At 49.7% G+C, this 23,357-nt stretch overlaps 1 protein-coding gene across 1 annotated transcript in view; it reads right to left on the reverse strand.

Annotated features, from left to right (window-relative positions):
- The window catches only part of LOC144768625 (uncharacterized), a 74,673-nt gene that overhangs the window by 10,583 nt on the left and 40,733 nt on the right, over positions 1–23,357 (reverse strand). The window contains exon 4 of the mRNA XM_078652435.1: positions 7,844–7,966. Coding sequence (XP_078508561.1) covers positions 7,844–7,966 — 123 coding nt within the window. The remainder of the gene's footprint in view (positions 1–7,843; positions 7,967–23,357) is intronic.

The following is a 23,357-nucleotide window of genomic DNA, read 5'->3' on the forward strand; positions in this document are numbered from 1 at the left end:
TACTAAAACTTTTAAAAGGGAATAATTGAATATTACACCCACAATAGCATCAGAGATGGTAGTTAAAAAAATCAGCACATTGCATTTTACTCCTTCCTAAAGAATTCTTTATGGAAATACATGAGAAACCGGTGTGTACATAACAAAACTGTTTGAAACATGCCATATTTTATAGTTAATTACTTTTTTATCTGTGCAATGGTTTTAATTAACTATGCACTTTACAAATAAAACAGACTTACTTAAACGTACTCAGTTAATAAGGCCATTGTAAAAATAATGTGTATGGATACAGTGTTACGTTAAGTGTTTGCAGTTTAATTGAAATAGAAATACTATCGCTGAATTTCAAACTCTGTGAAATCAAATATAACTTCTTGCTGCAGACACAGCTGAACTAGCACCTTATCTATCATATAGGTCCATCTGACATAATGTTATGACACAGTTGCAGCTGGTGTCAATGCAGTACTGCACATAGAGTTTTTCTGCTCTGCCTTCAATGAACGGCCCCAAGTGCAAGGTCAACATGTGGCCATACATACTGGATTTTCATACGGTACATCAGCCTGTCTGAGCGCTACTGATTTTCCTGCTAACAGCCCTTATTTTATTACATCTGTCATCCTTTGTCAAATTCTATTGAAGGTGTTGTACCTGAATAGCATGGTCAGAATATTGACTAACATAATACTCTGTACTAAACATTGTTCATAAACATTATTGCCACATTTAGGACATGATATTTATGTCAAACGATCGACTATTTTTAAAATTTTATTAGAATTCCATGGCAGCAAAATAAATAATACATAACTGAACACATACATCAAGACTTCCATCATTGCCCATTTTAAGCCCCAATCCTAACCAAAGCCCTCGACATCAAGTTAACATGAGGTACAACCTATATGATACATAATAGACTAAATTACCCCGTCATATACTCCCTCACGGATGTACGTTGTTACAACGTGTGGTATTACCACGCGTACCGTTACAACGCGTATTTTACAACGCAAGTAGTTACCACGACTTGCGCTGTAGGGGTGCGGACTTAGGAATAGTTTAATTTACTATTCCAACACCAGCCTATGTACAGTAGGAAAGGTGTTGGAATAGTAAATGTACTATTCCTTGTCCTTTAGCGCCCTCCAGCGCAAGTCGTGGTTACGACTTGCGTTCTAAAATACGCGTTGTAACGGTACTGCGGGGTAACATCTGCGTCGTAAAGGATGTTCCCCCTCCCTCACCACCCCCCAAATCATTAACCCTAATCTCCTTTTTCTATATCCTTTAACAGGATATAAACTGTATTCTATGTGGTACTCATTGAGAAACTTGGCCCACCACATCTCAAAGGGCGGAGCCTCTTGCTGTAGCTAAAGTGATGCAATTGCCAACTGAGTAACCACCGTGGCCATAAAAATAGGATAACGGTGTTCATTTAGTAGCTGCCCCTGGCGGAAATCTTCCCCAATACCAAGCAACATCATAGACTGAGAAATTTTGACACAGTCCCCGGTTATTTCTGACAAAAACCTCTCTATAGATTCTATCAGAGTGTCCAATACCGCTCATGCAAAAAACACGTGCACAATGTCTGCACTATCCTTTCCACAGCGGCAACACTTCCCACCATGCTGACCCCCCCACTTCATCATTTTAAGAGGGGTATGATACAAATTGAATAACATTTTATAATGATGACTTTTAAGGCTGGCTGCAGGAAAGATCCTCCCTGTCAAATCAATAGATTTTTCCAATGAGATTTCAGGGTTCCCCAACCATGTTCTCCATCTCATATTAGATGCAACACTTCCCACCATGCTGACCCCCCCACTTCATCATTTTAAGAGGGGTATGATACAAATTGAATAACATTTTATAATGACTTTTAAGGCTGGCTGCAGGAAAGATCCTCCCTGTCAAATCAATAGATTTTTCCAATGAGATGTCAGGGTTCCCCAACCATGTTCTCCATCTCATATTATATTTTTCTAGATCATCCGTTCTGCCCTCTAACAGTGTTTTATAAATTAGCTTGATGTTTCCCAGCTGTCTAATAGATTCTACAATTTTAAACTTCATAATGCAAATAGGGTGTTTTCCCAGAAAGTCCCTTACTTGTAAGTATTAAAAAAATTGAGTTATGGGTAGATGGAATTCATCCGCCAACTCCGCAAATAAGTGTAATCTCCCACCATCATGATATAAGTCGCCAAGTCAGGTAATCCCCTTCCTTCTCAAGCCTAAGGCCACCTGGTCGCAGAAGATCCGGGGCAGCACTCCTGTGGCATTAGTGGGGGTATACATGGAAAGTACTGGAATCTCGAAGCTTTTCCCTACAGTCTTCCAGACTTTAAACACAGCATTTAATACCTTGAAGTGCGTTCTTTTAAAATAACTGCTGTCCACTCCTTTGAATAGGCAATGCTTGACCTTTGACCCTAGAATCATCTGATAAATTGAGGGGGCTTTGGCCAGATTACTAATCTCTTCTCCAGTACGTAAAATACGTGCATTAACCAAAATACAGGAATAGTAATACAAAGCAAAGTCAGGGATAGACCATCCTCCTCTTTCTCAAGAAGGAGTCATATATCGAGCAGCCCTACGAGGTTTCCAAAGGGCCCACATAAACTTACTACAGAGAGATTGTTAATATGTAAATATTGAATTTGCTTATAGGATACCTCCAGGGGCACAGCCCTAAAAAAATACATAACTCGCGGTAAAACATTCATTTTCAGAACGTTAGCTCTGCCACTAATGACAGATGGAGATTCTCCTACCTTTCAAGTGAGCATTTTACTCCCCAAATAATATCGCCCCAATTAACCTCAACGATCTCTTTAACAGAGGTACGGATCTTAATACCCAGATAGATAGCTTCCTTAACACACCTTGCATCCCCATCCATTGCTTGACTTGTACATAAAATTTGGGTTTTAGCAGTATTAAGTTTATACCCAGAAAGTGCCCCAAAAGTCTGCGCCAGGGATTCTATTTCAGGTATAGCGAGACAGGGATTACAAGTAACAATCGCTATATCATTGGCATAAACCATTACAGAATACTGTTCTTGTTGTACTTAACAAGGCAAAATCTTTCTACTTTGTTCTAGCATAAGAATAAAAGGGTTAATATACAGCGCAGATAAAAGTGGTGAACAAGAACAGCCTTGTCGTGTGCCTCTAGAAATCGCGATGGTCTCTGAGTGATATCCCATTGAGCAAATTTTCACTGAGGGGAGATGATAAAGGGCGTTTAAAGCACGTATATAGCCCTGCCCGAAACCCATGTGTTGCAGTCCCCATGAGAGGAAATGTCACAAAACCCGGTCGAGCGCCTTTTCGGCATTGAGTAAAATCAGGCCAAGTTCTCGAGATTCTACCTGTACGATATCTTGGAGAGTAATTACTCTACGCACATGGTCTATGGTCCCTCTCCCAGGTATAAAGCTGTGTTGTTTTAACAATACTATTGATGGTATAATTTTTGCCAACCGTGTGGCCAAGATTTTTGCATAGATTTTACCGTCGGCATTAAGAAGAGAGATTGGATGATAAGACCCCGGTAATTCAGATGGTTTACACTTTTTCTTCAACACACAAATATTGGCCTCGGACCAGGTTCGTGGAATCTCCCCTTTTTGTGAAGTTTGATAAACTTTAAGCATATAATTTTTTATCTCCTGAAAAAAGATCTTAAATACTTCCAAGGAGGGTCTGTCTGGTCCTGCAGCTTTCCCTACTGCAAGAGAATTTATGGCCTGCTCTAATTCCCCCATCCTAATAGGTTCAACATCCGTTGGAGCCAATTGGCCCCATAAAGTGGCTGGAAGTCCCATATCTGTCGGAGAAAGGCCCCCAGTATCATTCTCTGTATATAATTCTGTATAAAAATCATGAAACACTATAAGAATTTCCTAGGGATCAGACACAATAACCCCATCCGTTCTTTATTCGTCCTCTTATATTTGCAATTTCTAGGCTAAACATCGGCCCGTGGCCTCGCCATACTCATGACACTCTTTTCTATATGTTTGATATTTTATGGCGCTCTCCTTGCTCGATTCTAGATTAATTTTGGCCTTACATCTCGCTAGATTATTCTGAAGTGGTGTGGTGTTATATCCTGCAGCTAACCCGTTAACTAATTCCTCTTCGACAATCTTAAGCTCATCATAAAAGACCTGCAATGCCTGTTTCACTAATTTACATTTTAAATACCCAAGGCTCTGTGTTTCCCCTCTAAATCCAGCTTTGGATGTATCCCATGCAGTCCCTCAGGACGCGGAGTGTCTATTAATTTGCAAAAATTCCTTTATCCACACCTTCATGTGTTCAATAAATGTTTCATCCATCAAATGCTTCCTGTCAAATGTAAACGTTCTCGGGGTCACACCGAGCAAGTGCCAGGATTTCAACTACTACAAGTGCATGGTCCAAGGTCACCCATGGGTATACACAGATTTAGTAATTGAAATAGAGCCTTGATGACCCGGGGTTTCCTACCTTTATAGTTTTGCCTCCAATTTTGAAAAGCTTCAGAGGTCAAATTTATTTTAAGATCCCCACACAAGAATAACAGAATGGGCCATGTAGCAAGCTCCCCATTCAAATATTCCAATATTGGGGCTTCATCAAGGTTAGAGCCTTATATTGTACAGAGGGTAAATATAACCCCCCCTGTCCTACATTCCACAATGGCCCAAAATCAGCCCGATGTGGATACACCACATCGGGCTGAATCACCCGAAGCTCTCTGGAGACCCTCTGCCTTTTATTATAATTATTTAACCCGCACACATTCAGTGTGCATATTCGAAGGCCTAAATTTGCCAGAAATTCAAGGTTGCCATACCTACAGGCCTATAAGCAAACCTTTTAACCCTCTGTACTTTTCTTTGCTGCTATGAATCTTCCTTTTTCTTTTACTTTTACCCCCACCCTCCTCCTTAGCCTCTCCACCATCCTCAACCCCAACACCACCCCAACAGCACACTCCAGAGCCCCACTACCTCGAGGCTTTAGGACTGTTAGTCCTAGTGGTGACATGCTCCCTACACCCAAAAGTCCCTCCCACACCCGTGAAGTCCCCCAACAATTGAATCTAACAAAAAAAAACATTAACCTACAGATCAATAGGCCACAGACAGTATGCATACTCATTCTCTTCCCCCATGACATAACCTGTTGCAACAGCTGGGGGGTATACAACTTCATAAACAAGAGTTATGCAAATAATTAAGAATAAGAGCACAAAAGGAAGCTGCAATTTGATAATGATTCTATAAGCCTTATCCCTCCTTATCCTTCTTTGAGGGTTTGCAGAAAATCTTTCGTCAAAATTTCAGAGGTGAAAAACCTAGTATTCCCTTTATGGATGATTTTAAGTTTGGCCGGTTGTAGTAAGAAAGCTTGGGCCCCCTTAGTTTGAAATGGTAGAATAAGCTGAGGTAATTGCCAGCGTTTCTCTACCGTCTGATGGCCGTAATCTGGCCTAACAAAAAATTCAACCCCCTTGCCAACTCTTTTCCTATTGAGACGGGCAAGATCGGAAACTGCTTCTCGTGCCAAAAAGTTGTTAAATTAAATCAGTATGGCCCTTGGTTTAGCCACTTCTGCCGACTGACCTGGCCGGGCCCGGATAGAAAAGGGAAAACGGTGAGCCCTCTGAATCCTCTGTTTGCCAGTCCCATTGAGTTCATTCTGGAAACGCCTCAGTAAACAATTCAATAATAAATTTACGAGGGTCCTGTCCTTCAACCCCCTCAGGAATTTGAAAGACTCGCAGATTGTTCCGCCGAGCTCTGTTCTCCAAATCAATAAGTTTCCATAGCATCGTCTTTTGTGAAGCTAGTTTATCCTCCAAATACGAAATACAGGCTTCTGCCTCGGTAATTCTTGCAGTAAACTCTGAGCAAGTCTTGGTGATACGCCGTACGGAATTTTGTAATTTACGACAGACATTCTGTGTCCTTTGGCTTTCTAATCGCATTTCCTCCCTGTAGTAATCACTGTTCGATATATAAGACTCAAGGATACCTCTTCTGATGGCTCTAGTGTTCTACGCAGCACAGAGGGGTCAGATTTATCCGGGGTTCTAACCATTGACTTTTGCACCGGTAAAGAGGAATTGGCAAAGTAGCAAGACTCCTCTGTGATAGCCCTTTTCTTCCGCATTGTCTGGGGGCTCCCCTCCGATGAATCCCTTTCCGTATCCTCAGGGGGTGTAGTACTATGCTCACTCAGTTCATCCCAATGTTGAGCCATATGCGTTTTCCCATTTCTCATCATCTCCTCACTGGATATATCCGAATGTTCTGATAATGACAAGAACTTATCCACAAGATCCACCAACTCCGCCTCCTTCGTTAGTGAATCTAGACTCTGTGACTCTGTCCCATTAAGAGCCCCAGCCAAGCCAACCGAGCCATTTTTGCTTCTAACCACAATGTTATTATCATTACAAAGCTTCTGTGGTACAACTGGTTCAGTATCTTGGCAACCCAGTTCCAGGGGTTCACCCCACTGTTGTTTACTCCTGCAGGATTGCGCCCATCCTTTTTACCAGCGCCGTTAGCCAGATCCATATTGCTGCCAGATATTAAATTGTCCACGGCAAGAGCGTCATACAGAGAAATCTGCTGAGCACCTGAACTCTCCTTCATGATGACCGGGGGAACCAACAACAGCTTCAACACCCAATGTTCCTAGGAGCTTGTCTGTTTGGGGATTCGGAACACCCTGGATCCCTGTTTTCCCACTCTTCCCACCTTTACCTTGTGAGAACATTTGCGGGATAGTGCATTTTGCGGGACTGACCATGCCCGTAGACTTACCACGGGCACAGCTCTGGCCTTTATTTGTTTTACCATTGAGAATAGAGGCCTTCTTACGGCTCAGCGGCTCCGCGGTTTTTCCTTCCGTTCCGGAGACAGTTCCAACGGCTGCCACTGTAGCAGCAGCGGTAGCACCATCAGCCAGGGCCTGGGCTTTCCCTCTAGCTCCTTTAGGCGGCATTATCGGTGTTCTGCAATATCCTGTTCTCGACTCTCCAGTAGTTTTGCCTGCAACAGTTGCTGCTGCTCGGCTCGGCGTCTACGCCCGGCCCCTTGCGGCTACAATGTATCCAAGTCGGATTTTGCTGAGATAACCTGAACATGCCAATAGTACCAGGACTGAGCTTCGCACACCTCGGTAAGTGCTCAGACCCACTTTCACCCTCTTGTCCTCTCACTATCCACAGCACATCATATTCACGGGTGTAGGAGGACAGGGCACCATCTCACATGACTGAGCTGGCGGCCGCCATCTTGCCTCTGTCAAATGATATTCTATATGTAATATTCTGATATATAGTTCTGTTGATTTATACATTCCCACCCACTGTAAAACTAAGACAGTGTTCTCGTTATAAGAGCTGCTATATTTCTTGCAACTCCCATGATATCCCCAATCCAACAAAATCCCTTCTATTTCCTTTGGGTAACTGATTAGACTTTTTCATGTCAGTAATATCTTGTATTTTTTTGTGCCCCATTGCGTCTCCCATGCACTACTTCTGCCAGGCTCTCTACTCACATCCATTGTGGCGACAAGTTAATCATCCTGTGCAACATTTTTCAGATACTTTGAGAGAGCCATCTGCCCTGTTAACCATTCAATCCCATCACTGCTAGTTTCCATAGCGGCTGCAGACCATGATGGAACTATCTGGAATACAAAAGTTCTGGCTGAATGATCAGAAGTAATTCTGCTTTGCCCTGAAGGTTCTGAGGTTTTCCAAGACTGAATGAACGATCACCATCTGTCGGTGAGAACCTGTTGCTTACCGAGTCCGTCAAGATGCTATCCAGAGTGTCAGCAGTCACCAACATGTTGCGCATTGTCACCTCCCTTTGAGTGATGGTAGTATACATACAATGTACAATGGTTAGTTCCTGCTGGAGTGTTAACTGGAAGAAAAAGTAAATTTCATACATGTGATTAACAGAGTCAATCAGGAACTTATTCACAAACATACTGCAAAATGCTTATCTCAAAACCTTTGTCTGAAGACCTCTGCCTCCACCTCTCTTATCTTTACTACAAGATCTTTGCCCTACACATACAACTATAATTTTGTACTACCCGTGGGAGGGATGGGAGTGAGTGGCTGGAAAACAGGTAATAGTTATTACTAAATGGGAGAGCTTTAGGTAAAGGTAGATTGGGTATATATATTCAATAAAAACTAAAGGTTATAGGGAGGTTACAGTTAGGTTCAGATTTTCCACACTCAAAACCATAGAAACCATAGAAATTCAGCATTTATAGCTAGAGTTATCTCAAGTAACTATAACTTGTGCCTAAGGTAATTATAACTCAACCCCGCCATGAACTGTTATCTCATCAACAATTTGACAGCAAATGTTGCACTGATATTATCAATAATATCAGAGAAGATGTCACAAGTGAAGTAAAATGTGAGGTGCATGGTGACCTTGCAAGTTATAGTTGCCTTAGGGCACAAGGTATAGTTACTCCCCATTAGTAACAGTGCCGGGCCTTTAGGAATGGGGTCACTAGGGCTTGAATCAGCCCGGGGAGGGGGTCTGCGTGCCCCCTCACCCTTCTTACCTTTATCTGTACCCCAGAAGATGGAGTCCGAGGCTGAAAACGGTAAGGGGCCTATGTGCTGCCCTCTCAATATTTTATAAAGCTGGGCCGCGGGAAATGGGGACATCAAGGTTGACTCATCCTTGGGAAGTGGGCCACGTACTCCCCTGACCTATATGCATATACAAAAATTGATGTGCCCTCAAGTAATACAACTGGTGCTATGTAAAGCGCTTTGATACCCGATTCGGGTCAAGTTCGCGCTATATAAAACTCTGTAAAAAAAAAAACATGGGACCTTACCCGCCCAGGGAATTAAAGAAAACAAGCACAGGAGACTGTACTTGTTTATTTTTTTTTGATTTGGCCACAGATCCTCTGGAAAATCTAAACATTTTTGCCCAGACATGGTTACCTGGGGCCCCCCGCAACCAGTCCTAGGGGGTCAGAGTATTCCTACCCCGCCCAATTGCATTTTTTTCCTGTTTTTTTTGTGAGTCAGGCCAAGTCCTGAGTCCCAAGATGTCTACCACTACTTTCTAGTAGAAGTGTTGGCAGCCAATCAGATCTCACTATGAGAACTGTCGGATCTGCAGAACCACTGCGTCTCTATATATACATATATATTTGTTTTACTTAAAAACTACTGAACAGATTTAAACCAAATTATGAGAGCATGCTTTCTGTCAAATTTGGTGTAATTCCATTCAGAGTTCGGGCTATAGTTACGTTCAAAATTCCTATGGGAAATTACATGAGGAAAAGTTGTTTTGGGTCCTCCTACCTAATGGCAACTGCTAGTAGGTGATTTAAAAATATATGTAAATAAACAAACAAAGGATCCCTATACTCTCAGTCCTTCTTGCAATGGTTGTCTCTTCAGATTTCAAGCCGTGCAGTGTCTCTGGGCATTTTTTGTTGCTCAAGTGAATATGGAGAGTGGATAGTCTATAGATAGATCTATTATTCACTATAAAAACAAAGGGTACAGGAACGTTATAGTTAGGCTCAGATTCCACTTATACAAAATCTGATCTAACTATAACTTACGGGCCTGCAATGCACTGTTTATTACCTCACATATTACATCACTCATGACATGGTCAGTGACATCACTGAGGACATCACTAATGACATTATCCACAGAACTACTCACACACCCTCTAACACTCCTATATAACCTCTCATGCACCCACTCACACACCCACACAATCACTCACAGACCCATACAAGTACTCACACAACCACTTACTCATCAATAAAGCCACTCACACACCCACTTATAGTGAAGATTCGTCAAACTACGCCAAAGATATAAACAAGTTACAAAACCCTTTTCCTATGGAAACATGGTCCAATTGTCCAAACTATAACTACCTACTGGCGTCCGCCAGTAGGTAAAATGGCATACATCTATATATACATATTGTCAGCATACAAATATTTATTCGGCTATATCACAACCGTACAAGAACATAAAATGACATGTTTATAAAATAGTAAAAACTAGTGGGCTTAACATTTTTTAAAGAAATACGAATGTGTCAACAGTAACAATACATTATATAATCTCATGCATCACATCAAGGTTAATCAGGTCTAGATTGTCTTGATCTCAAAGCAGCATGTAGAAAGCATGAAACAGCAAAAAGATAATGCTTGATCATCAGACGCTGCAGATACATAAGTGCCAGGTATCCTTGTGAGAAGTTCAGAACTTTCAGTAACGGGAAAAGGAACTGCTTCCTAGGCAGGCTCAAATATTTGCAAAACAAAATGTAGGGTAGCCTGTGGAGACATATTGTTGCATCCACAGGGCCCTAAGTGCCTGAAAGAGACTGACCACTAGATGTGGTCAAAAGATGATGTAGCACGTTAACTGTAGGAACTAGGGTCACCAGTTCCCCGGGGGTAGCCTGGCACGAGCAGGTTGGCACCCGAAAGCTCAGGTGTTAAGTGACTACACAGCACACGCATCCACTGAGACAATAAGTGCACACAAGGACATAGACCACACCAGTTACGTTTGATTCAAATTAATAAGCTTTTATATAAGATTAGAATCAGGGCAATCAAAAATTCACAGTAGCAATACCTTATTAGTTTCCCTTAAAAGCACATGTGTCTCATCACTCGGCAATAAATACTTAAATGAATAAATATTAAATATTAGATAACCGTGGGCTTGGCAACAACCTTGCTCCTAATCAGCACCTGCAAGGAAATCTTTATGAAGACATTCAAATAACATTGCATCAAGCATCAATAACCATTTCTTCATGTAAGCAACCATCTCATTTAGTGACTAAAAGCATCCAGGAAACTTTGCCTTGGACAAGAGTAAACCGTCCATTAAGTAGGAGTAAAACATTTCATTCGGTATTAATGGACATCACAGTGAAGAATGGGCATCAGCTCATTAGGCGAGAGAACTGGGCATTCATTAAGGCACAGATACCCCTGTAATCAGCAAAAGCACTTCCTTATACAACCATTACCCTAGCATTAGGGCCTACACCAGCTGGCATTCGTCTGGACCCCAGGCAGGGGTTAACCAATGTCTCGGCCCAGTTCAGAGGCCTGGCAGTCTTGCAGGAACTTCTCCCCCACCCAGAGTCATCTAAGTCCAACAGGGCCCAACCACGATGTTCCCCGGGGGAAGGGCGAAGTCGGGGCCTTCTGCGGCCTTCCGCCCTCCTCCCCTGGGGGTTACCTTCTATCTTCAGTCCTCCGGGGCCCTTGCGGTGGGTCAACTGGTGTAGGAGGGCTCGGGCTCCTTCGGGAGCTCTCCGGTGGTCTGGCACTGTGGGGGGCAGTCGCGAGGTGCAGCCGGGCTTCACAAGGCCCCGCGGGTGCAGCAAGCAGGAGGGGATCTCTCGCTCTCGTCGAGCGCTGCTGCGGGATCTGCCCCGGGTCCCAGGCCTACCGAGTCTCACTGGGCCCAGGACCAATCATAGGAGACAGGGAGGAGGCGCGCAAGCAGCTGCCGGTTTCAGAGCAGCCTGCGGGGGCGTGTAGGCCTCACGCTCGACAGCAGGAAGTGGTGGAGGGGGCGCGGCTGGTGACGCGGCAGGCATCCCCTCACCATGTGACAGGGGAGGCAACAGCTTCGGGCCCGGAGCAGCTTTGTGGAATGTGGCGGCGGCCCTCTCCTGGTCCCGGGGGCCGCCGAGGGGGTGATGAAGGCAGCACCGGCCCAGGGAGTGCCGGGCTGCGACGGTGAGTTCCGCAGCGCGCTCAGTCTTTCCAGCGCTGAGGGGGCAGTCTCAACTCTAGCGTTTCGTGACAGAAAGGGGCTCTGTCCTCACAGCGCTTCATGACAGAAAGGGGCTCTGGCCTCACAGCGCTTCATGACAGAAAGGGGCTCTGGCCTCACAGCGCTTCCCAGGGGGGGCACAGTTAATGAGCGCTGGATAGATAATGCAGGCAAAATAGCCGTTGCAGCTATCAGGCAGGTCAGCGTTCTAGCGCTCAGGGGGAGGGGAAGAGCGCTTCTAAGGTGGCCCAAGTCACTTCAGGTTTAGGCTCGCAGTTCAGTCAGGGGGGGTTGGCGCAGAGAGGGGAGAGCGCTTGACAGGCAGATCAGTACCTGGTTGATCACCCCAAGATTCCTGGTTAGCGCGGGAAAGCTTCTTCTTGGCGCTTGTTGGTTCTGACGCCCTTTGTTTGTAGTTCCTTGGTTTCTTGAGGGGGGGGTTTGAGTTGAAGGCTTGACGGCAGGTCACTTCAGGTGGTCCCTGGGTTCCCCTCCCGCCGGGCCAGATCAGTGGGCTAGTTCAGGGTTCCTCACTCTACTTGGAAGGCAGCACCTAAGCCCTGTCACTACCAGTGGCATATGCCCCTGACTAGGCCCTACCGCCTAAATCTCCTGCGTGGGTCCCCCGGGTCAGTGATGCCCCAACTCTCTACTCTGCTCTGACTGGAAAGTTTCCCTCCCTTTCCTTATATAGCGACAGTTGGCAGTGGCAGTTGGTGTCACCTCCCCTGTTCTAGAAGGTTCCAGGAGCTTCCCACATTTAGCTATGGGCAGGCTGGCAGGCTGGTATTGCTACATTGTTTAAGGGTTCCAGCCAGCTCCGGGCTACTAGAGTGCACCTAAAAAGACCACGCTGCAGTAGCAGGGGTCAGTGGCAGCCATCTTAGGGGAAGAGAGCACCTGCACCTTAACATTGGGAAACAATGGGAAGGTGCCCAGAGACCTAAGGCCAACAAAAAGTAGCTGGGAAAAATGAGGCCAGGGTGAAGAAAAATAGGGAAGACCACCCTAGGGCTGACAGGTCTAACATGCATCCCCCCTGCGGAAAGAGGGGAGAGCTACCCAACCTCTAGGGCGTTCTCATCACTAAGGCGGAAAAACCGGGAGAGACCGTCAGCATTGGCGTGGTCAACTCCGGGCCGATGTTCCACCCGAAAGTCCATCCCCTGTAGGGAAATGGACCACCTTAGCAACTTGGGGTTTTCGCCTCTCATCTGCATGAGCCAGCGAAGGGGTCTGTGGTCGGTTTGAATGAGGAAGTGAGCGCCAAAAAGGTATGACCTCAACTTCTTGAAGGCCCAGACCACAGCGAAGGCGTCTCGCTCGATGGTACTCCATCGCTGTTCCCGAGGGAGGAGTCTTCTGGAGATGAAGGCCACAGGTTGGTCCTGGCCGTCGTTGTTGAGTTGCGAAAGCACAGCGCCTACGCGTGCTCTGAGACATCCGTTTGCACGATGAATTCTTTCTGGAAGTCAGGAGTGGCCAGCACCGGAGCTGTGCACATCGTGCGCTTCAGTGTTTCGAATGCCTCCTGGCAAGCAGCCTTCCAGGTCACCTTGCGGGGCTGCTTCTTGGACGTTAGCTCAGTCAAGGGGGCTACGATGGTACCATATCCCTTGACGAACCTGCGGTAGTATCCCGTGAGGCCGAGGAAAGCTCGGACCTCAGTTTGGGTTTTGGGGGGCTCCCAGGCCATGATGGTCTCAATTTTGGCCGGAGGGGTTGCACCTTACCCCCGCCCACCAGGTTTCCGAGGTACACGACAGATCCCTGTCCAATCTGGCACTTGCTAGCCTTGATGGTGAGGCCAGTGCATTGCAGAGCCTGCAGCACCTCCTGGAGATGCTGCAGATGGTCCTCCCAGGTGCTACTGAAGACAGCTATGTCATCCAGGTACGCTGCTGAGAAGGACTCCAGGCCAGACACCACCTGGTTCACCAACCGCTGGAAGGTGGTCGGAGCATTCTTGAGCCACTCTGAATTGGAAGTGGCCCTCGGGGGTGGAGAACGCTGTCTTCTCCTTCGCTCCATCGGCCATGGCAATCTGCCAGTACCCTGATGTCAAGTCGATGGTGCTGAGGTACGTGGCTGCTCCCAGCCGGTCAATCAGCTTATCCGCCTGTGGGATCGGGTGAGCATCTGTCTTGGTGACAGAGTTCAATCCCCGATAGTCCACACAGAACCGAAGTTCTGGTGTGGTGCCCGGTGGGGCCACTTTCGGCACAAACACGACCGGACTAGCCCACGGCCCGCTGGAGGGTTCGATCACCCCCAGCTCCAGCATTTTGGCCACATCACCCTGGATGCTGTTCTTCACTTTCTCGGACAGCCGGTAAGACTTGGTTTTTACTGGCGGACTGTCCCCTGTGTCCACATCATGGGTACACAGATGTGTAATTCCACAGGTGCAGTGATGGTCCTCAGAGGAATAGCCTCTGGGTACCGAGTGGTGTGGTCCACTAACACCAAGATGAACCAGTGTCCCACAGAGGTCGGAGGGTCTAACGGCCCAACGATGTCGATACTGACCCGCTCAAAAGGGGTCCCGACCACCGGGAGTGGTTCCAAAGGGGCCTTCACTTTGGTCCCCGTCTTGCCACTTGCCTGGCAAGTCTTGCAGGTCTTGTAGAAGGTGTCAGAGGCAACTCTCATCCTGGGCCAATAAAAATGTGGGACTAGCCTCGCAAAGGCCTTGTCCTGGCCCAGGTGTCCAGCTAAAGGAATCTCATGCACCAATTCCAATAAGAAGGCCCGGTAGCAATGGGGGACCACTAAGGCCCTCGAGGATCCATGCACCGGAACCTTAGGCTCAGTGTAAAGGAGACCATTCTCCAGGTATACGTGAAAACTGCCGGTCTCCTGATGAATCGCTTGGGCTTTGGCCTGTCGCCGCATGCCTTCAAGCGTGGTGCACTCCTTTTGCGCCGGACAGAATTCCTCCCGGGTAGGCCCTCCTTCCACATGCCACTCGGCAAGGGTCGGCAAGTCCCCCACGGGAACAACATCCACCTCCACGGACTCCGGGGGTACCTCCACAGGCTCCCCATCCATCACACGGGGTGTGTTCTCCACTCCATTCTCCCCTTCAGGACCAGCATTGGGTTGGGCCATTGTCTCAGGCTCCAACCCGAGTTCAGTTTCTTGCCGGGCAGCCATGGACCGCGTGACCACGCAAGTCCACCCTGGTAACCCCAGCATCTCAGTGTGGGCCTTAAACTCCACTTCCTTCCAGGTAGTATGTTCCAGGTCGTTTCCTAGCAGACAGTCCACAGGCAAGGCAGGGCTTATCGCAACTCTCAACGGGCCTTGAACTCCTCCCCACTCAAAGGGAACCTGAGCCACGGGATAGTAGCTCAGACTGCCGTCAGCCAACACGGCCGGATGGAACACATCAGGTACTACTTGCTCTGGGGACACCAGCCGCCTCACTACAGTGGTCATGCTGGCAGCTCCGTCCCTCAGAGCGTCCACCTCCTCCCCATTGACCTTCACCCTCTGCTGGTACTTAGCAGTATTCCATGGTAAGGGCGTCACTGGGACCATCTCTCTATCCCCAAGTGAAACCAGGTTCAGGCCTGTCCACTCCCCCTCCCTATCTAGGGGCAGCTCCACCCCAAGCGCTACACTAGCCACGCCAGGACTCTTGCCACATGTGGGGGCTGGGGATCGTTTGCGACACTGGGCATCTCCCTTGTAGTGTCCAACCTCCCCGCATTCATAGCACCGGACAACTTTTGGCTGCTGACTCTTGTCAGGGTAAGTGGGCTTTGGGGAACTGGACAGAGGTGGTGCACCTATTCCTCTCTCAAACTGTCTAGTTTGTGGGCCTCGTGAGAACTCCTTCTTTTTATCTCCCCCCTCTTTCTTCTGGGGGCCGCCCTGTCCGCCTTTCGGGCCATCTCCCCCAGGGGCCTTGTGTGACACCCGGGTGCTGACCCAAGTATCCGCCTCCTCCGCAAGCTCACGGGGATCAGTCAGCTTGCGGTCCACCAGATGTTGGCGCAGCTCCGGAAAACATATATCCAAGAGGTGCTCTCTCAAAAAAAGATTGTACAGGCCCTCATAATCATGCACCTCGCTGCCACGCACCCAACCATCCAGAGCCTTACGGGCATAGTCAAAGAAATCCACCCAATTCTAAGTGGACAGCTTATGGCTGCCACGGAACTTTTGGCGATACCTTTCAGGGTTGAGGCCGAACTTTTTAATGAGCGCCTCCTTCATGGGGGAATACCTGAACTGGTCTGCCTTATCCAAGTACAGGAGGGTGTCCCTGACGTTGGGAGGTATATAAAGATACAGGCCACCTCCCCAGTGTTTCTCAGGCACCCCATGGGTGGTCAAAGCCACTTCATACGCCTCCAACCACCTAGCAATGTCATCCCCCTGTGTGTAGCTCGCGATCACCTCCTTGGGTAACCAAAATCTGGGCTGCTGTTTAACCCCTTGTACGCTGCCACCATTGGGACTTCCTGGCGCACCCAATTGCAATGCTCGCAGCTCCATTTCTTTAAGCTGGAGCTCGTGCGCCAACTTCCTTTCTTCCATAGCTAACTTTTTTTCTTCCAAAGCAAGCTTCTTATCTTCCCTTTCTCTTTCCCTCTCGTGCTCTAGTTTGGCAAGCTCCCACTTCAATCGCCTCTCCTCCCTCCTGTCCTCATACTCCTGCGATGACGCACTCCCCCCAGATACACTACTCCCTGCGCCGGAACGTCTTCCTGGCAACACATTGTCGGACATATCAATGTTGAGCAGGCCTGGGTCTTCTGGAGTGCCCACCTCCCCTTGCGTGACCTGCCCCTCCTGTTCCCCATCCCCTCTCTCCTCTGGGTGGGCCCTTACCCATGCCCTCAAGGCGGTACGGAGTTCTTCCTTTGCGGCTCTCCGCCCAACCGGAACCCCCATCCCCTGACAAAATACCCTAAGCTGCACCACTGTGTACTCCTCCAGATCGGCTAGCTGGAACTCCATTTTGCCAGGTGGAGACCCAGATCAAATCAAGGAAAGATATTAGGACGTGGGTACAATACTGGGTCAACACAGTTCTCTACACACACACTCTACAGGCTAAACAGTGGGAGGGGTTAATTGAGAAAGGTTGTAGGCACGATAGGTGTCCAGTCTAATTGCAGCGCACTCTGTCCCACTGGAGGGTGCTGTATAGTCACAGGTCCTGGATCCCACTGCTCGCCACCAAATGTAGGAACTGAGGTCACCAGTTCCCCGGGGGTAGCTTGGCATGAGCAGGTAGGCACCTGCTCATGCCAGGTGCCTACCTGGCATGAGCCAGGTTAAGTGACTACACAGCACACGCATCCACTGAGACAATAAGTGCACGCAAGGACATAGACCACACCAGTTACGTTTGATTCAAATTAATAAGCTTTTATATAAGATTAGAATCAGGGCAATCAAAAATTCACAGTAGCAATAACTTATTAGTTTCCCTTAAAAGCACATGTGTCTCATCACTCGGCAATAAATACTTAAATGAATAAATATTAATTATTAGATAACCGTGGGCTTGGCAACTACCTTGCTCCTAATCAGCACCTGCAAGGAAATCTTTATAAAGACATTCAAATAACATTGCATCAAGCATCAATAACTATTTCTTCATGTAAGCAACCATCTCATTTAGTGACTAAAAGCATCCAGGAAACTTTGCCTTGGACAAGAGTAAACCGTCCATTAAGTAGGAGTAAAACGTTTCATTCTGTATTAATGGACATCACAGTGAAGATTGGGCATCAGCTCATTAGGCGAGAGAACTGGGCATTCATTAAGGCACAGATACCCCTGTATTCAACAAAAGCACTTCCTTATACCACCATTACCCAAGCATCAGGGCCTACACCAGCTGGCATTCGTCTGGACCCCAGACAGGGGTTAACCAATGTCTTGGCCCAGTTCAGAGGCCTGGCAGTCTCGCAGGAACTTCTCCCCCACCGAGAGTCATCTAAGGCCAACAGGGCCCAACCACGATGTTCCCTGGGGGAGCGGCGAATTTAGGGCCTTCTCCGGCCTTCTGACCTCCTCCCTGGGGGTTACCTTCTATCTTCGGCCCTCCGGGGCCCTTGCGGCGGGTCAACTGGTGTAGGAGGGCTCGGGCTCCTTCTGGAGCTCTCCGGTGGTCTGGCACTGTGGGGGGCAGTCGCGAGGTGCAGCCGGACTTCACGAGGCCCCGCGGGTGCAGCAAGCAGGAGGGGATCTCTCGCTCTCGTCGAGCGCTGCTGCGGGATCTGCCCCGGGTCCCAGGCCTACCGAGTCTCACTGGGCCCAGGACCAATCGTAGGAGACAGGGAGGAGGCGCGCAAGCAGCTGCCGGTTTCAGAGCAGCCTGCGGGGGCGTGTAGGCCTCACGCTCGACAGCAGGAAGTGGTGGAGGGGGCGCGGCTGGTGACGCGGCAGGCATCCCCTCACCATGTGACAGGGGAGGCAACAGCTTCGGGCCCGGAGCAGCTTTGTGGAATGTGGCGGCGGCCCTCTCCTGGTCCCGGGGGCCGCCGAGGGGGTGATGAAGGCAGCACCGGCCCAGGGAGTGCCGGGCTGCGACGGTGAGTTCCGCAGCGCGCTCAGTCTTTCCAGCGCTGAGGGGGCAGTCTCAACTCTAGCGTTTCGTGACAGAAAGGGGCTCTGTCCTCACAGCGCTTCATGACAGAAAGGGGCTCTGGCCTCACAGCGCTTCGTGACAGAAAGGGGCTCTGGCCTCACAGCGCTTCCCAGGGGGGGCACAGTTAATGAGCGCTGGATAGATAATGCAGGCAAAATAGCCGTTGCAGCTATCAGGCAGGTCAGCGTTCTAGCGCTGAGGGGGAGGGGAAGAGCGCTTCTAAGGTGGCCCAAGTCACTTCAGGTTTAGGCTCGCAGTTCAGTCAGGGGGGGTTGGCGCAGAGAGGGGAGAGCGCTTGACAGGCAGATCAGTACCTGGTTGATCACCCCAAGATTCCTGGTTAGCGCGGGAAAGCTTCTTCTTGGCGCTTGTTGGTTCTGACGCCCTTTGTTTGTAGTTCCTTGGTTTCTTGAGGGGGGGGTTTGAGTTGAAGGCTTGACGGCAGGTCACTTCAGGTGGTCCCTGGGTTCCCCTCCCGCCGGGCCAGATCAGTGGGCTAGTTCAGGGTTCCTCACTCTACTTGGAAGGCAGCACCTAAGCCCTGTCACTACCAGTGGCATATGCCCCTGACTAGGCCCTACCGCCTAAATCTCCTGCGTGGGTCCCCCGGGTCAGTGATGCCCCAACTCTCTACTCTGCTCTGACTGGAAAGTTTCCCTCCCTTTCCTTATATAGCGACAGTTGGCAGTGGCAGTTGGTGTCACCTCCCCTGTTCTAGAAGGTTCCAGGAGCTTCCCACATTTAGCTATGGGCAGGCTGGCAGGCTGGTATTGCTACATTGTTTAAGGGTTCCAGCCAGCTCCGGGCTACTAGAGTGCACCTAAAAAGACCACGCTGCAGTAGCAGGGGTCAGTGGCAGCCATCTTAGGGGAAGAGAGCACCTGCACCTTAACATTGGGAAACAATGGGAAGGTGCCCAGAGACCTAAGGCCAACAAAAAGTAGCTGGGAAAAATGAGGCCAGGGTGAAGAAAAATAGGGAAGACCACCCTAGGGCTGACAGGTCTAACATGCATCCCCCCTGCGGAAAGAGGGGAGAGCTACCCAACCTCTAGGGCGTTCTCATCACTAAGGCGGAAAAACCGGGAGAGACCGTCAGCATTGGCGTGGTCAACTCCGGGCCGATGTTCCACCCGAAAGTCCATCCCCTGTAGGGAAATGGACCACCTTAGCAACTTGGGGTTTTCGCCTCTCATCTGCATGAGCCAGCGAAGGGGTCTGTGGTCGGTTTGAATGAGGAAGTGAGCGCCAAAAAGGTATGACCTCAACTTCTTGAAGGCCCAGACCACAGCGAAGGCGTCTCGCTCGATGGTACTCCATCGCTGTTCCCGAGGGAGGAGTCTTCTGGAGATGAAGGCCACAGGTTGGTCCTGGCCGTCGTTGTTGAGTTGCGAAAGCACAGCGCCTACGCGTGCTCTGAGACATCCGTTTGCACGATGAATTCTTTCTGGAAGTCAGGAGTGGCCAGCACCGGAGCTGTGCACATCGTGCGCTTCAGTGTTTCGAATGCCTCCTGGCAAGCAGCCTTCCAGGTCACCTTGCGGGGCTGCTTCTTGGACGTTAGCTCAGTCAAGGGGGCTACGATGGTACCATATCCCTTGACGAACCTGCGGTAGTATCCCGTGAGGCCGAGGAAAGCTCGGACCTCAGTTTGGGTTTTGGGGGGCTACCAGGCCATGATGGTCTCAATTTTGGCCGGAGGGGTTGCACCTTACCCCCGCCCACCAGGTTTCCGAGGTACACGACAGATCCCTGTCCAATCTGGCACTTGCTAGCCTTGATGGTGAGGCCAGTGCATTGCAGAGCCTGCAGCACCTCCTGGAGATGCTGCAGATGGTCCTCCCAGGTGCTACTGAAGACAGCTATGTCATCCAGGTACGCTGCTGAGAAGGACTCCAGGCCAGACACCACCTGGTTCACCAACCGCTGGAAGGTGGTCGGAGCATTCTTGAGCCCGAAGGGCATCACTCTGAATTGGAAGTGGCCCTCGGGGGTGGAGAACGCTGTCTTCTCCTTCGCTCCATCGGCCATGGCAATCTGCCAGTACCCTGATGTCAAGTCGATGGTGCTGAGGTACGTGGCTGCTCCCAGCCGGTCAATCAGCTTATCCGCCTGTGGGATCGGGTGAGCATCTGTCTTGGTGACAGAGTTCAATCCCCGATAGTCCACACAGAACCGAAGTTCTGGTGTGGTGCCCGGTGGGGCCACTTTCGGCACAAACACGACCGGACTAGCCCACGGCCCGCTGGAGGGTTCGATCACCCCCAGCTCCAGCATTTTGGCCACATCACCCTGGATGCTGTTCTTCACTTTCTCGGACAGCCGGTAAGACTTGGTTTTTACTGGCGGACTGTCCCCTGTGTCCACATCATGGGTACACAGATGTGTAATTCCACAGGTGCAGTGATGGTCCTCAGAGGAATAGCCTCTGGGTACCGAGTGGTGTGGTCCACTAACACCAAGATGAACCAGTGTCCCACAGAGGTCGGAGGGTCTAACGGCCCAACGATGTCGATACTGACCCGCTCAAAAGGGGTCCCGACCACCGGGAGTGGTTCCAAAGGGGCCTTCACTTTGGTCCCCGTCTTGCCACTTGCCTGGCAAGTCTTGCAGGTCTTGTAGAAGGTGTCAGAGGCAACTCTCATCCTGGGCCAATAAAAATGTGGGACTAGCCTCGCAAAGGCCTTGTCCTGGCCCAGGTGTCCAGCTAAAGGAATCTCATGCACCAATTCCAATAAGAAGGCCCGGTAGCAATGGGGGACCACTAAGGCCCTCGAGGATCCATGCACCGGAACCTTAGGCTCAGTGTAAAGGAGACCATTCTCCAGGTATACGTGAAAACTGCCGGTCTCCTGATGAATCGCTTGGGCTTTGGCCTGTCGCCGCATGCCTTCAAGCGTGGGGCACTCCTTTTGCGCCGGACAGAATTCCTCCCGGGTAGGCCCTCCTTCCACATGCCACTCGGCAAGGGTCGGCAAGTCCCCCACGGGAACAACATCCACCTCCACGGACTCCGGGGGTACCTCCACAGGCTCCCCATCCATCACACGGGGTGTGTTCTCCACTCCATTCTCCCCTTCAGGACCAGCATTGGGTTGGGCCATTGTCTCAGGCTCCAACCCGAGTTCAGTTTCTTGCCGGGCAGCCATGGACCGCGTGACCACGCAAGTCCACCCTGGTAACCCCAGCATCTCAGTGTGGGCCTTAAACTCCACTTCCTTCCAGGTGGTATGTTCCAGGTCGTTTCCTAGCAGACAGTCCACAGGCAAGGCAGGGCTTATCGCAACTCTCAACGGGCCTTGAACTCCTCCCCACTCAAAGGGAACCTGAGCCACGGGATAGTAGCTCAGACTGCCGTCAGCCAACACGGCCGGATGGAACACATCAGGTACTACTGGCTCTGGGGACACCAGCCGCCTCACTACAGTGGTCATGCTGGCAGCTCCGTCCCTCAGAGCGTCCACCTCCTCCCCATTGACCTTCACCCTCTGCTGGTACTTAGCAGTATTCCATGGTAAGGGCGTCACTGGGACCATCTCTCTATCCCCAAGTGAAACCAGGTTCAGGCCTGTCCACTCCCCCTCCCTATCTAGGGGCAGCTCCACCCCAAGCGCTACACTAGCCACCCCAGGACTCTTGCCACATGTGGGGGCTGGGGATCGTTTGCGACACTGGGCATCTCCCTTGTAGTGTCCAACCTCCCCGCATTCATAGCACCGGACAACTTTTGGCTGCTGACTCTTGTCAGGGTAAGTGGGCTTTGGGGAACTGGACAGAGGTGGTGCACCTATTCCTCTCTCAAACTGTCTAGTTTGTGGGCCTCGTGAGAACTCCTTCTTTTTATCTCCCCCCTCTTTCTTCTGGGGGCCGCCCTGTCCGCCTTTCGGGCCATCTCCCCCAGGGGCCTTGTGTGACACCCGGGTGCTGACCCAAGTATCCGCCTCCTCCGCAAGCTCACGGGGATCAGTCAGCTTGCGGTCCACCAGATGTTGGCGCAGCTCCGGAAAACATATATCCAAGAGGTGCTCTCTCAAAAAAAGATTGTACAGGCCCTCATAATCATGCACCTCGCTGCCACGCACCCAACCATCCAGAGCCTTACGGGCATAGTCAAAGAAATCCACCCAATTCTAAGAGGACAGCTTATGGCTGCCACGGAACTTTTGGCGATACCTTTCAGGGTTGAGGCCGAACTTTTTAATGAGCGCCTCCTTCATGGGGGAATACCTGAACTGGTCTGCCTTATCCAAGTACAGGAGGGTGTCCCTGACGTTGGGAGGTATATAAAGATACAGGCCACCTCCCCAGTGTTTCTCAGGCACCCCATGGGTGGTCAAAGCCACTTCATACGCCTCCAACCACCTAGCAATGTCATCCCCCTGTGTGTAGCTCGCGATCACCTCCTTGGGTAACCAAAATCTGGGCTGCTGTTTAACCCCTTGTACGCTGCCACCATTGGGACTTCCTGGCGCACCCAATTGCAATGCTCGCAGCTCCATTTCTTTAAGCTGGAGCTCGTGCGCCAACTTCCTTTCTTCCATAGCTAACTTTTTTTCTTCCAAAGCAAGCTTCTTATCTTCCCTTTCTCTTTCCCTCTCGTGCTCTAGTTTGGCAAGCTCCCACTTCAATCGCCTCTCCTCCCTCCTGTCCTCATACTCCTGCGATGACGCACTCCCCCCAGATACACTACTCCCTGCGCCGGAACGTCTTCCTGGCAACACATTGTCGGACATATCAATGTTGAGCAGGCCTGGGTCTTCTGGAGTGCCCACCTCCCCTTGCGTGACCTGCCCCTCCTGTTCCCCATCCCCTCTCTCCTCTGGGTGGGCCCTTACCCATGCCCTCAAGGCGGTACGGAGTTCTTCCTTTGCGGCTCTCCG

The sequence above is a fragment of the Lissotriton helveticus genome, chromosome 7 (assembly GCF_964261635.1).
Source record: "Lissotriton helveticus chromosome 7, aLisHel1.1, whole genome shotgun sequence".
NCBI lineage: Eukaryota > Metazoa > Chordata > Amphibia > Caudata > Salamandridae > Lissotriton > Lissotriton helveticus.